Raw genomic sequence first — 15,387 nt, forward strand, 5'->3', positions numbered from 1 at the left:
TGACATCTTTATTACTGCCAGGTGATCTGTATAGAAGGTTTGTTACTGAGAGTTCTAAATGCAGATGGAGAGATTGCTTGCTTGGCAGTTGGAAAAAGCTGTATTTCCCACAATGCAACGAGGATCACAGCCAGTGGTCCTGACATCACACTGTGGGAGGGGTTTCACCACAATAGCAGCCATACAGACGCCCCTGATGATCTATTTGAGAAAAGGTAAAGATTTCTTATGGGAAAGGGGTATCAGCAACTGATTGGGATGAAGTTCAATCTTTGGTTAAAGTTTCCCTTTAAGTACCAGAGTGCTCTAGTGCCAAAAACATCCACAGCAAAATGAATTTGCCTACGATACCATATCTTTGAAAAAGCAGGACTTAAATGAGCAACGTTACTTTTCTAGATTAACCTGGGGAACCTTCCTTGGGAAAGGAGATTTAGGCCACAAATGTCTGGCAGAGCTCTGTGTAGGTGGTGGGTAAATTACGGAACTTGAGAATCTGCCATCCTGTTCTATCAGAACACGGCTGTGCTCTCTATCTCGCTCTTTCCCAGAATAAATCGTTTTTATAAAGCACATATGTTCTGTCATTCCCCAGATCATTAATAATTCCTCCTGCCGCCCACTCATTCCATTATTTGTTTACTGATATTATTCTCTGTAGTTCATGGTGTGCCTTCTGATTCCCAGTATAACATTGACCTCTTCTCCATGTTGATCTTAGATTTCTATCTGTTTGATGGAGGGCGGGGGAGGGGGGGGGGGGGAGGTAGAAAGTAAATAACTGGTCCTGAGCAACGGAGAGAAAACTCAGTCATAAAACCGAGTATTCCTCCCATTTGCTGCAGGAGCTCCTAGAAGACCAGGAGAAGTCACCATCTGTGGAGGTCTGGTGCAGGATGTGAGCTTTGGCTTCCATGCAAAATGGAAAACTCGGAAAACAAGTCTAGAAACTATATAGTGGCGTATGAAGAATACTTGGATTATGTTGATCCTGTTTCATTTGATGAAAGTGAACTGAAGGCCAACAAATGTGAGTAGCACCTTGTATTTTCAGCAGTTCAAGTTCATTTCTTGTGGCAAGGGTCGTAACTACAAGGGAGCAGGCACTGCAACCGCACAATTGCCCAGAGCTGTAAGGGGGCCCCCAACTATTACTTCAGTCCCTCCGACAAAGGGGTTTATCTTTCATAACAGGTGTTTATGTGACTTCAGTTGTTATAAGTGTGAAGATTACGATGACCACACTTGACTCTTGCAAGCTGGGCCCTCAGGCTGTGAGGGTCACCAGATGTAGACAAGTGAAAAGGTGTGAACATTGGGAGGGCCCATGAAAGTTTTGCTGGGGGGCCCTATGATTTGTAGTTACACCCTTGCTTGTGGCCGTAGATTTACACAGTCAGAATCAGAATCAATTTATTTTGCCAAGTTTGCACCTACAGGGAATTTGTCTTGGCAGTCGCTTAACAAACGCAAACACACACACAAAAAAACCCCAAGGACAGACAGTATGTATAGTAGAAGTTAGGACAGTATGTAAGTATAGTGGCAAGCAAGGTGAGAATTGTTAATTTTCAGTTCTGTGCTGATTCTGATCTACTTAGAAACTCTACATAAACTAGACTTAACCTGGTCCAGCTATTATTTTGAAGTGAAAATGTTCAGGAGGAACAATGACTCTGCATCAAAGCAATAGGATAAACATGGACACTGTATGGCAAGCTCTCTCACTGCGTGGAAACCACAGCGGCATCCCGGAGGGGGAGGCTGGGAGGTGCAGGTGACCCCTCCCCAGTATGGGCAGTGCTGGGAAGAGCCGCCCGCACCCACCTCCCAAAATTAAAAACAGGCACTTACCTTAACGTCCATTGCGTTCTGCTGCATGTGCATGACCTGGGCGTGACACATAAGAAAGGAGTGAAGCATGGACCCCCCAAGCTTGTGGGGCTCAGGGATGGCTCACACGCAACACTCCAGAGGGGGTGGGAGGGGTGGGGGGTGGGGAGGACAGGCGCAAACAGCCTGCTCCAGGGCTCTCACCTCCTAGAACAAGCCATTCATCACCCACCTCCAAAGGATAGAAATGCAATACTGATTTCAACAAAGAAAAAAATGTGTGCATCAACCAAGTAGAACCAGCTCTGACCTCCAAAACTTGGAGTGGCCCATGCTTCACTCCTTTCACATGTGTTCGCTCCCAAGTCGTGCTCATGTAGCAGAACGCAATGGACGTTAAGGTAAGTGCCTGTTTTTAAATTTTGGGGGGCAGGTGCGGGCGGCTCTTCCCGGCGCTGGCCACGCTTGGGAAGGGGGGTTGCCTGAACCTCCCAGCCTCCCCCTCCGGGATGCCGCTGTGGTTTCCAGGCAGTGAGAGCGCCTGGGACCCCGCGGTCCCCCGGTTGTATGGGGGCATTGGGAAGCCTCCCCGTGGCGCTCCTGGATAGTGCTAATGTAGCATGAACTAATTCCCGCAGGGCAACCACTTTACGGTATTGGTTTTAACCCTGAAAACTTTGGCATGCGAAAGCAAATGCATATTTGCATGAGCCATGTCTCGTGAGTAGCCAATTAGGCCAAATTTGCAAAGCCAGATTTGTCAGGTGTTACTTGGTTTGATGCACACATAAATTCTCTATGAAGTGCAATTATTGGTCTTAGCCAGGCTTATGTGCTTTGAGTCCTACGGGAGAAAAGCGTTTTACAAATGTTATTTGTTGTTATTGTACCTCCTTGGACACATAGGGGCATATTCAGTAAACTGCGGAAATGAGAATAACGTGCATTATTAGAGCGTAATGCATTGCAAGTATTGATTTAGGCTCATCTCACACTTTACAGATGGTATTCTCGTTACTGATGTTTGATGAATATACCCCATACTCACAACTGTAAAATTTGGTGGTGGGTTAATAGTACAAGGTTTTTCTAGCTTTAGACCAGTTCTTGCAACGGCATACTCTACAGTCATGTCCTTGGTTTTGAAATAAAAAGTTGAACTAGAACATATAGTTGTGGTATTTATGGAATGTACTGTGTTATTTGTGTGCCCACATATTCCTGTTTTGGAGGATTTTGGGGCTGTGAGTACAACAGGCAAACGCTGGGCACAGTGGTTTAGTGGAGAGCACTCTTCTCTTTCCTTCCAGCTCTAGGGTCCCCAGTTCAAATCTGGGCCAGGATACTATCTACATAGAGTACAGAGGTTCATATGTCAGTGCTATATAAATACACAATAATAACATACAAACTCTGTGCAGAAATGGCTCTAACCACCTTTCTTACATCCTGAACTCCTCTTTTTTCCCTTAAAGTACACCTAAACTGAGAGGGATATGAAGATATGAAGGCTGCCATATGTATTTCCTTTTAAACAATACCAGTTGCCTGGCAGTCCTGCTCTATTTGGCTGCAGTAGTGTCCAATTCACCCACCTGAAACAAGCATGTGGCAAATCCAGTCAAACTCAAAATAAAACATTTGATCTGCATGCTTGTTCAGGGTCTATGGATGAAAGTATTAAGGTGCCCATTAACTGTACAATTTTTTCACCAAATGCAATCTTTCGATACGATTTTTACGATCGAATTGTATAGAAAATTCGCCATTTATGAAGACAATGGATAAAGAGCGATTCTTTGGTCGATTGTTAAATAGGATAAACTCAATCCGAAAGTTGGATTTTATGATCGAATTTGAAGCAAGAATCATTCAGTAAATGTGAACAATCGATAGTCGCCGTCTAATTATTTTCGACCGTAAAAATCGCATCGAAAGATTGTATTTAGTAAAAAAAATTGTACCGTTAATGGGCACCTTTAGCCAGATGATTAGTAGGACAGCCAGGTAATGTGCACTGTTTAAAAGGAAATAACAGCCTCCATATCCCTTTCACTTCTGTTGTCCTTTAACTGTAACTCCTCTTAGCATGGATAACGTAAATGATGATGATGATAAACGATGCTATGAAATGAAGACAACAGGCCTGAGATTTTCAAACATCTCCAGTGGGATCCAGAAAACCTGTACTGAATATCTTTAAAACGTGTCCTTTATTATAATCCATTTACAGTGGCGTAGCTAAAGAGCTGTGGGCCCCAGTGCAAGTTTTACATGGGGCCCCCCCCAAGCACTCTATACATAACAATTGATACGGCGCACCAAAACCTGCCAAGGACAACCCCAGTGTCAGAGGTGCAAGAAGGGAATGGGGAACAGTGTGTTAAGGATTACTACTATTCAAAGCATCTATAGAAGTGATTATTACCAGCACAGGACCAATAGAGAGCTAATACTGTGATAGAGGGTGGACCCTTCGGGGCCCCGATGCGGTCGCTACCTTTGCACCCCCTATTGCTACGCCCCTGTCCATTTATCAGGTGATCGATTTGTAAGTCCTTGATTGGCTGGTCACATTCAGCCTAAACAGTAAGCAAAACTGAGACATAATCACATGATCATGGCTAGCCAATCAGAGAAGCACAAATGGATCACCTGATAAAGTGATCATGTGCTCCTCCATTATTTCCCCTGCAGAATAAATTTTTCCAGTGGAACTGATAATCTACGATCATCTCTAGAAATAAGTAGACTAAGTAATCCTGATTAGCTGACACCACCGGAAACATGATAACCATCATTTCTTTGATATAATTATATGTTATGTATTTACAGATTCCATTGTTATTGCACTTTGGGTTGGCTTGGTTGCTTTTGCTGTGTTCCTATTCCTCAGTTTGCTGTACATATCCAGGACAGATGTGGCTAGACCTAAGTAAGTTTTGCTTCAGACACATTGGGCTTCATTCAATTCACTTTTTCTCCTAGGAGATCATTTTTCATCTTTTCTTTAAAATAACCTCTCAGCACTCTTGCAATTGAAAAACTACCAAAAAGCAGGTGAGAATGTACTGTCAAAACTACCAAATTCGCGGCCGTATAAGACACACTTTTTTTTCTCTAAAAAATGGGAAGGAAAAGTTCCTAGGACTCCCCGACATACAAATGCCCGCCAATACGACGCACTGACATGTCAGAGATTCTCTGTGTTGTCCTGTTTTCTGTCCCAACTCCTCCGCTTCTGTCTCCCCGCTACACTCCCCAGTGTCCCCACTCCATGTATATGTATAAGGGCTGGTTCAGACGGGCGTTTTTGTGGCGTTTAACGCAGCGTTTCAGACGCAGCGTTTTTTGGGATCTACTGCCATCCCATGCAAGTGAATGGGAGCGTTTAGAGCTGGCTTTTGCAGGCTTTCATGAAAGCCTGGCAGTAGATCCCAGCGTTGCGTCTAGTCTCAAAAGCAACATGCTGCTTTCAGAGGCAGTAAACGCGAGGAAACAATAGCAGAGACCATAACTGCTAGCCTTGAACGCTTTTCAAAAGCTTTCAAAAGCTAGCTTTTAAACGCTGGCGTTTGAACGCAATGCCAAGCAAAAGCTCAGCAGACGCCCATGTGAACCAGCCCTAAGAGTGTAAGAGACAGCTGTGTCTTACCTCTCCAGCAGCGCCGGCGGGGATAGCCAACCTCTTCTCCTCCACATTTCTCCCTCTAGTAAACGGCTTGTACTGTACGCGTCATCAGTGCAAGCCAACACTAGAGAGAGAAGTGCGGAGGGGAAGTGGTCGGCTATCCCCGCGGGCGCTGCTGGAGAGCTGAGCTCGTCCGCTAAGAAGTAGAATGAAATACCATAGTAACGGGAAAAAAAAAACATCCAAAAAGAAAATATTTGTTTAGCTTACTTATCCTTTTGCTTTTAGTGTTCACTGTCAGATTTTGGAGAAATGTGATATTAAAAGAAAGGCATATTTCTGCTGGTTTATATCTTTACGGTTTCTCTTTGATGCCAAAAGTGACATCACTTCTGCCCTTTTCTTTTTTTCAACCCAGCTCAGTGTCAACTTTCCCTACTGCCACAGTTTACTGTCCTTTCCACCAATTATCACCAAGACAACAGGCTTACATCATTGTGTAAACTCTTCAAAGGGACAAGGGTTCAATTACCTTCTAGTCGTAGTGTCCTTATCTTATCTGAAATAGGAAGCGTTTTGTTATTTGCATGCTAAAATAAGATTGCTAGTGTAGCCAAAAACGAATAATAATAACAACCTACAACAATCCCGCTGGGACTGCACTGTTCATGCAGTTAGGCAAAGGCACAAAGACCAGGTAAAAATAAAAATTGAAAACATACAGCATATTGAACTATTTTCAGACAAAAAGGGGGTTTACATATATTTTTGGGCACTATATTTGGTATTTTTTACTGTTGGTGTTACAACCCCCTTTAAGTTGGAGTCTAAATAATTGTATACTAATTATCTTTTTAAATGAAAAAAGGTAATCTGTTCCACGACTTCTGTCCTGTCTCCCAGGCTCAGAAGTATTTTTCCATGCAAATCGATAATAAACTGACAGCTTGAGATAAGCAAGTGTAGCTGCTCGTCAGTCTGTTCAGGATGTTCATATTTTCAATCACGGATCTTTATTTAGATTTCATTATGATGGTTTATAGAAAGTGCCCAGAACAAATTAGGAACAGATAACAGACACGGCCGAGGTGTCCAGTCAACAGAGTGCAAACTGTGACTGCATAACAGGCGGTTCCTGCTCAGCTCTTTCCTGCTGTCACTGTATATATAATACTGGGCCTTGGAAGGACATCTATTTTAAACCAAACTTAGCCTATGAACCTGGACAGATTGGGAATGGAGCATATGATGAAAAACCACACACAATCTGTGGCTACTAACTTCATAGAAAACTGCATTTAAAAACGTGGATAAACTTCTGTTTAGTGCCCAGTGTCTGGGCTTCTGGTACAATGCATCAGCCATAGTACACTGTGCCTATACCTATTGTATTGTGCACCAGGTATCAGTCATAGTACACTGTGCCTATACCTATTGTATTGTGCACCAGGTATCAGCCATAGTACACTGTGCCTATACCTATTGCATTGTGCACCAGGTATCAGCCATAGTACACTGTGCCTATACCTATTGTATTGTGCACCAGGTATCAGCCATAGTACACTGTGCCTATACCTATTGTATTGTGCACCAGGTATCAGCCATAGTACACTGTGCCTATACCTATTGTATTGTGCACCAGGTATCAGTCATAGTACATTGTGCCTATACCTATTGTATTGTGCACCAGGTATCAGTCATAGTGTCATAGTACACTGTGCCTATACCTATTGTATTGTGCACCAGGTATCAGTCATAGTACACTGTGCCTATACCTATTGTATTGTGCACCAGGTATCAGTCATAGTGTCATAGTACACTGTGCCTATACCTATTGTATTGTGCACCAGGTATCAGTCATAGAACACTGTGCCTATAGCTATTGTATTGTGCACAATGTATCAGCCATAGTTCACTGTGCCTATGCCTATTGTATTGCGCACCAGGTATCAGCCATAGTACACTGTGCCTATACCTATTGCATTGTGCACCAGGTATCAGTCATAGTACACTGTGCCTATACCTATTGTATTGTGCACCAGGTATCAGCCATAGTACACTGTGCCTATACCTATTGTATTGTGCACCAGGTATCAGCCATAGTACACTGTGCCTATACCTATTGTATTGTGCACCAGGTATCAGTCATAGTACACTGTGCCTATACCTATTGTATTGTGCACCAGGTATCAGTCATAGTGTCATAGTACACTGTGCCTATACCTATTGTATTGTGCACCAGGTATCAGTCATAGTACACTGTGCCTATACCTATTGTATTGTGCACCAGGTATCAGCCATAGTACACTGTGCCTATACCTATTGTATTGTGCACCAGGTATCAGTCATAGTACACTGTGCCTATACCTATTGTATTGTGCACCAGGTATCAGCCATAGTACACTGTGCCTATACCTATTGTATTGTGCACCAGGTATCAGTCATAGAACACTGTGCCTATAGCTATTGTATTGTGCACAATGTATCAGCCATAGTTCACTGTGCCTATGCCTATTGTATTGCGCACCAGGTATCAGTCATAGTACACTGTGCCTATACCTATTGTATTGTACACTAGGTATCAGCCATAGCACACCGTGCCTATTGTATTGTGCACAAGGTATCAGCCTTGTACACAGTGCCTATACCTATTGTATCAGCCAAAGTACACTGTGCCTATACCTATTTTTAGAGATGGCCCGAACGGTTCGCCGGCAAACATTGCAGGTTTGCATTCGCGATCAAACGCAAACTTTATGCGAGTTTGACCCGCCCCCTATACTACATCATTGGGCTAAACTTTGACCCTCTACATCACAGCCAGCAGACACATGGCAGCCACTCAGGCTTCACTCCCTCCTGGAGCCCCCCGCCCCTTTATGAAAGGCAGCAGCATCGGCCATTTTCCTACTCTGTCTGCTGCTGCTGTTAGAGAGAGAAGGGAGAGAGGTTGCTGCAGAGATAGGGAAAGCTTAGTTAGGCTCTTGTTAGGCTTGTCGGCTTGCTCCTTGCTGATATGTATTGCTAAAAAGGACCCCAAAACAGCTCTTTTGAGAGCTAATGTTCTTGTGATTTTTTTTGTGTGTGGCCCACTGACACTTGCATATACAGCCCTGTCTTTCACAGCTGGCCCTTGCTAATAGCTATACTGTGCCAGGCCCAGCACATTCAGTGCCTACCTTTTCACTGCACCTGTGTGTGTGACAGCTGCACATTTGTAATACCAGTCCGTGCATACCTGTTCACTGCACCTGTGTAACAGTACGCAGTTTTATATACCAGTCACTGCATACCTGTTTACTGTACCTGTGTGACAGCTGCAGATTGTATTGTAATACCAGTCCGTGCATACATTTCACTGCACCTGTGTAACAGCACACAGTTTTATATACCAGTCACTGCATACCTGTTCACTGCACCTGTGTGTGACAGCTGCACATTTGTAATACCAGTCCGTGAATACCTTTCACTGCACATGTGTAACAGCACAGTTTTATATACCAGTCACTGCATACCTGTTTATTGTACCTGTGTGACAGATTCACATTGTATTGTAATACCAGTCCGTGCATACCTTTCACTGCACCTGTGTGACCGCACGCTGTTTTATATACCAGGGTGTGCATACCTGTTAACTGCACCTGTGTTTATATACTAATAAAAAGGATATATGTAGCAAAAAAACTGAAGAAACTTGAAGAGTTTATATGCAAAAATACAAAAGATTTTTATTGAAGACTACACTTGTGCAAAAATATTTATAAAAAGTATCCGTCAGGGAACATTTTACATACCAGAGAATGGCAAAAATGCATCAGTTAACATCAAGATTAGTGCAGTTGTGCAAATTGAGGCGACAACGTCGACTTGTTTCGGGATAGACCCTTCATCAGGCCTCCACAAATAGATAAATCTGTATAGTTAACACACGTTCTTAATAAACATCTGGACAACACGAATCCAGGTATAACCACTCATCCAATTGTCAGACACGGTAACCGCACAAGGCAGAAGCTGGACAGGAATGGCTGTGTGACAGCTGCACATTGTATTGTAATACCAGTCACTGCATACCTTTCACTGCACCTGTGTGACTGCACGCTGTTTTATATACCAGTCCGTGCATACCTGTTAACTGCACCTGTGTGAAAGATGCACATTGTATTGTAATACCAGTCACTGCATACCTTTTACACCATCTGTGTGACCGCACATTGTTCTACCAGCAGTCACTGCATACCTTTTCACTGCACCTATGTGACTGCACATTGTATTAGTCAAGTCAGTGTATACCTTTCACTTCATCCCCCCCAATATGCACAAAAAAGCAGGCAGAGGCAGACCCAGAGGCAGGCCACCCGGCAGGTCTGTTCGAGGTCATGCTAACGTGATTTCGTGCAGCCCTGGACCAAAGTACAGTGCTCAGAAGAAGGCACGTGCCATCAACTTCCAAGATTGTCAGGACGTAGTTGCCTATTTAACACAGAACACCTCATCTTCCGCAGCGCTACTACAAGCACCACATCCGCTCCATTTGACACTTCGCAGGAGTTATTTGGTGGGGAATTAACTGATTCACAGCTATTATTGTTACAACAAGATGAAGGCACTAAGCAAGTTACACCACCTCATATGTCTGAGTTAGGCATCACTATGGACGTAAGGTGTGAGGAGGATGATGAAGTACCTGCTGTTGGTGAAGTTTATGAGGTGTCTGATACAAGCGAAGCTGTGGAAGATGATTATGATGATGACGATGATACTGGCATGGATGTCACTAGGGAACCTAATAGACATGATGACCAGGGGGACAGTTCAGAGGGGGAGTCAGAGAGGAGTAGGAGGAGACGAGTTGCTGAAAGAAGCAGGTGGAGCTCGTCGTCAGAAACAGCTCATGGCAGTGTCCGGCAGCATGTATCGCCACCTATGGACAGCCAGCCAACATGTCCTTCAACGTCAGCTGCTGACGCCACCATCACAGTGCCATCATTCCAGGGTTCAGCGGTGTGGACATTTTTTGTGTGTCTGCCCCAGATGAGAGCAATGCTATCTGTACTCTCTGCTATCAAAAATTGAACCGTGGAAAGACCAAGACCCTCGTAAGGACAACTGCCTTACGAAGGCACATGATGAAAAAGCACAAACTGCAATGGGAAGACCACCTGCGCAAAAGCAGCACACAAAAGCAAAGCCACCCTCCTTCTCCTCTTCCTTCTTCAGAAGCATGATCTTCAGCCGCTTTCTCCCTTGTACCTTCGCAGCCACCCTCCTCCACTCCGGCTCTCACCTTGAGCGGTTCCTGCTCCTCTGCCCACAGCAGCAAGGTGTCCGTGAAGGAAATCTTTGAGAGGAAGAAGCCAATGTCTGCCAGTCACCCCCTTGCCCGGCGTCTGACAGCTGGCTTTGCAGAACTGTTAGCTCGCCAGCTGTTACCATACCAGCTGGTGGACTCTGAGGCCTTCAGAAAATTTGTGGTGATTGGGACACCGCAGTGGAAGATACCAGGCCGCACTTTTTTCTAAAAAAAGGCGATACCCAAACTGTACCATGAAGTTGAAAGGCAAGTGGTGTCATCTCTGGCACACAGCGTTGGGTCAAGGGTCCATCTGACCATGGATGCCTGGTCTGCAAAGCACGGTCAGGGCAGGTACATTACTCATACAGCACATTGGGTCAACCTGGTGACCGCTGGCAAGCAGGGAGTACGTGGCTGTGCAGTGGACCTAGTTGTGACACCTGCACGGCTTGCAGGCAGGCCTGCTGCCACCTCCTCTCCTCCTCGGCTGAGTGGCAGTGCTACTCTACTGGTGCTGCGATCTCCTCTCCAGCTACACCCCTGCCAGCGCCCCAGGGCCTATGCTGCATGCCAGGTACGACGGTGTCACGCTATCTTGGACATGTCTTGCCTCAAAGCGGAGAGACACACTGGAGCAGCTCTCCTGGCTACTCTGAACAAGTGGATCAGTGACTGACCCCGCACCAACTGGAGATCGGCAACGTGGTGTGTGACAACGGCAGCAATCTCATTTCGGCTTTGAGTTTGGGAAAGTTGACACATGTACCCTGCATGGCACATGCGGTGAATCTAATAATTCAAAGATTTGTGTCTAAGTACCCAGGCTTACAGGAGGTCCTGAAACAGTCCAGGAAGGTGTGTGGGCATTTCAGGCGGTCCTACACGGCCATGGCATGCTTTGCCGATATTCAGCAGAGAAACAACTTGCCGGTGAGGCGCTTGGTTTGTGATAGCCCGACTCGCTGGAATTCAACGCTCCTCATGTTTGACCGCCTGCTACAACAGGAGAAAGCCGTCAACCAGCATCTGTACAACTACAGTTCAAGGTCATGCACTGGGGAGCTGGGGTTGTTCTGGCCGAGGTACTGGACACGGACACTTATGCCTGCAGGATCATGCAGCCGTTTGAGGAGGTGACAAACATGGTGAGTCGCAGTGAAGGCGCCATCAGCAACTTGATCCCATATGCTTTCTTCCTGGAGCGTGCCGTGCATACAGTGGTGGCTAAAGCTGTGGAGGAGCATGAACAGGAGGAAGAGTGGGAACAATCATCAGCAGAACCAGATGTTTCCTTAACACCTGCGGCAGCACAGAGGAGGAGGGAGGAGGAGGAAGAGTTGTGTGTGGAAGAGGAGTCAGATGAGGAAGTTGTTTTTTTGAGGAGGAGGCAGAAGAACAACCGCAGTAGGCATCGCAGGGGGCTTGTGCTGCTCACCTTTCCCGTGGTATTGTTCGTGGCTGGGGGAGGAGGAGAACTTAACTGACATCACTGAGGAAGAGCAAGATTGATAGAACGTTGGCATCCAAATTTGTGCAGATGGCGTCTTTCATGCTGTCCAGCCTGTTGAGGGACCCCCCGTATAAAAAAACTCAAGGGGAATGACCTGTACTGGGTGGCAACACTACTAGACCCTCAGTATAGGCACAAAGTGGCGGAGATGTTACCAAATCACCAGAAGGCAGAAAGGATGCAGCACTTGCACAACAAGCTGGCAAGTATGGTTTACAGTGCATCTAAGGGTGATGTCACAGCACAATGGAATAAAGGTGCCACTGCCAGTAATCTTCCTCCTCCTTCCATGTCAATGCAGGCAAGGACAGGACGCTCTAGTGATCTCATGGTGATGTCGGACATGCGGACATTCTTTAGTTCATACTTTAGCCTTAGCCCTTCCGGATCCACCCTCCACCGGCAGGTAGTCGACTACCTGGCCTTAACTGCAGATGTAGACAACAGCGATGAACCCCTGGAATACTGGGTGCACAGGCTTGACCTGTGGCAAGAGCAGTCACAATCTGCCATCCAACTTCTGGCTTGCCCTGCCTCAAGCGTCCTGTCAGAAAGGACCTTCAGCGCAGCTGGAGGCATTGTCAGTGAGAAGAGAAGTCGCCTAGGTCAAAAAGTGTTCAGTATCTCACCTTTATCAAAATGAATGAGGCATGGATCCCGGAGGGCTACTGCCCGCCCGAAGGCTAAGTCAGTCCCCACACACAGCATCTCTGACTGCACGCTGTGTGACTGCCTGCACCAAGACTAAGTCGGTCCCCACACAGCATCTCTGCCTGCAGGCCGCTTGACTGCCTTCTCCGCCACCACCAACAGGGTCCAGGACTCCAGGTGGATTCCTGAATTTTTAAGGCCCCAGCTAGGAGTGGCCACTGACAAAAACATTTTTTTCTGGTGCGTGTACATGCCTGCCTAAATTTTCTGGTTGCACTGCGGCTGCAACATCAAAACAAAAGGCATGTACATGTGTCAATTGCCCTTCGTAATCGTTACCTTGCCATGGTGAAGGGGCTAGCGTATCACAATGAAGCAATCACCGCCGGCTATATATGAGTGTATTGGGGGGGGGGGGGCACACCCAAGATAATAAGGTCGTTGCTTCATTGGGGACAGACCAAACTTGATCAGATGGACAGTCACAGTTGTTCTATCATTGAGCTACCTCAGCCCGGCGACCATATGGGCTTGAAAACCGCCATGGCCTGCACTCTGGCCATGGTGCGCACCAGTCCAGCACGGCCGTCACTACACAAACAGCTGTTTGCGGTGCATTACACAGTGAGTTTGGTCTGTCAGTGTGAAGCCCGAATTACACTACCTGGTTGATGTATACACATGCAAGATGTTTAAAAGCACTTTATGCCTCCAATTTAGCATTGCAAAATGTGAAAAGTGATTTCTGCCCTTAAAACCCTGCTCTGCATCAAATCTGTAATTTTCCCCGGGGCTTTTGGCATGTATCCCACTCCGCCATGCCCCCCTCCAGGTGTTAGACTCCTTGAAACAACTTTTCCATCACTTTTGTGGCCAGAATTAATGTTTGAAGTTTTGCAAGTTCGCCTGCCCATTGAAGTCTATGGCGGTTCGCAAAGTTTGCGCGAACGTGAACTTTTGCAGAAGTTCGCGTTCGAGGTTCGCAAACCTAAAACCGGTACCATAGTCATATGTATGCATCTCATGTAGTGCAGTGTTTCTCAACATTTTATTGGTATGTACCCCTTTTAAAACCGCGTACTCACCAAGTACCCCTTAGCATAGTAAACATTATCACAAGTACCCGTTGACAATATGTATTTAATCATAGTACATGATAATTGGTTTTAAACAATTTCCAAGCATTTACTATTGATTTTAATTACCTGAAATACTTTTGGTGTTGTTTCAATAAGATTTATCTTTTTATAAAATTCTAAATTTGTTATTCTTGGTTAAGTATATCAAGCCCAAATAACCCCTGGAACCACCAGAAGTACCCCCTGGGGTATGCGTACCACACCTGGAGAACCTAGGGTGTAGTGTACGCATCATAGTCTAGGGCCAATTTAGGGGGAAGCCAATTAACTTACAGCATCTGTATGTTTTTTGGGATGCGGGAGGAAACCCATGGTGCTTGGAGGAAAATTATGCAGAGACAGGGAGAGCATGCAAACGCCATACACATAGTATTCGGTTGCTTGGATTTACGTATACAGTTGTCATAAGTGAACGCATTGTTTGTTATGTTACCAATGAAGGCTGAAGGAAGCAAAAAAAAGTATGATATTTGAAGTTACAGTACCCATAGTGACCACTGCTTTCTCTTCATGAAGGTCTACGGCCAGGAGAAACCGTCTGCAAGTAGCCGCTGACAGCGTGGAAGACCCAGCGGAGAAAGAAGAGAACAGAAGACACCACAAAGAGAAGAAAAGCAAGCTGCGCCACTTATAACCACTGTAAAGCGGAGGAAGATTGACTATAAATGCAGCAGATAACCTACACTCCAATATCTGGCAAAAGACTTGTATAATGTATAATTAATTAACATTGCTTTCTAATCTTATAGCACACGCCTCAGTTGATTACATTTCAAAATATATGCAGAAGCCGCCCACTGCTGTCAATCTGCTTCTCCATTTGCTGTAGCTGTGAATACTTAAAGCGTATCTTTGATAAGACACTGGGCGACCACTGCTGATCCCTTTCTGAAAATGCAATCCACCTGCCTTTAAAAGACATTTGAGATGATGTGTAATGACGTAAATAACGTACTTAGGCTCAGACTAGTACTAGTTAGGACCTTTGAACAGGAAGAAATGTCCTTCACAGTAGCTTATGTTGGGCTAGATTATCTTTTCAGAAGCGTCCTGGTGTTGCTCAAGGACCAGGTCTTCGCACCTGTGCAGTTCAGAAGACCTGAGCGCTGCTTAGAGGAACCTCCTAAAGGTTTCGAGGACCGGGGTACAATAAGCAGTGCCAGGACACTTCTGAAAACTTAATCTAGCCTAGGCTCCATTTAATAGATTTTGTCCGGTAAAAGGGGCACTTACATAGTTATTTTGGTTGAAAAAGACATACGTCCATCGAGTTAAACCAGTACAAGTACAAGTACAAGTACCAGTACTTGAAGTGGTTAGCTATAGA

At 45.3% G+C, this 15,387-nt stretch overlaps 1 protein-coding gene across 1 annotated transcript; it reads left to right on the plus strand.

The window, feature by feature from the left end:
• The first annotated feature begins 824 nt into the window (after positions 1-824).
• Positions 825-14,879, plus strand: MRAP (melanocortin 2 receptor accessory protein). The gene is made up of 3 exons (XM_068266100.1): positions 825-1,030; positions 4,669-4,768; positions 14,577-14,879. Exons 1-3 carry the CDS (start codon positions 922-924, stop codon positions 14,692-14,694), a joined length of 327 nt encoding a protein of 108 aa, XP_068122201.1. The 5' UTR covers positions 825-921; the 3' UTR covers positions 14,695-14,879.
• The last annotated feature ends 508 nt before the right edge of the window (positions 14,880-15,387 follow it).

The sequence above is a fragment of the Hyperolius riggenbachi genome, chromosome 2 (assembly GCF_040937935.1).
Source record: "Hyperolius riggenbachi isolate aHypRig1 chromosome 2, aHypRig1.pri, whole genome shotgun sequence".
Lineage (NCBI taxonomy): Eukaryota > Metazoa > Chordata > Amphibia > Anura > Hyperoliidae > Hyperolius > Hyperolius riggenbachi.

Bases quoted from the DNA above. Each gene is read 5' to 3' on its own strand.
- MRAP (XM_068266100.1), top strand. From the start codon at position 922: ATGGAAAACTCGGAAAACAAGTCTAGAAACTATATAGTGGCGTATGAA. The intron at 1,031-4,668 runs GTGAGTAGCACC...ATGTATTTACAG, and splicing joins TGAACTGAAGGCCAACAAAT to ATTCCATTGTTATTGCACTT. The intron at 4,769-14,576 runs GTAAGTTTTGCT...CTCTTCATGAAG, and splicing joins ACAGATGTGGCTAGACCTAA to GTCTACGGCCAGGAGAAACC.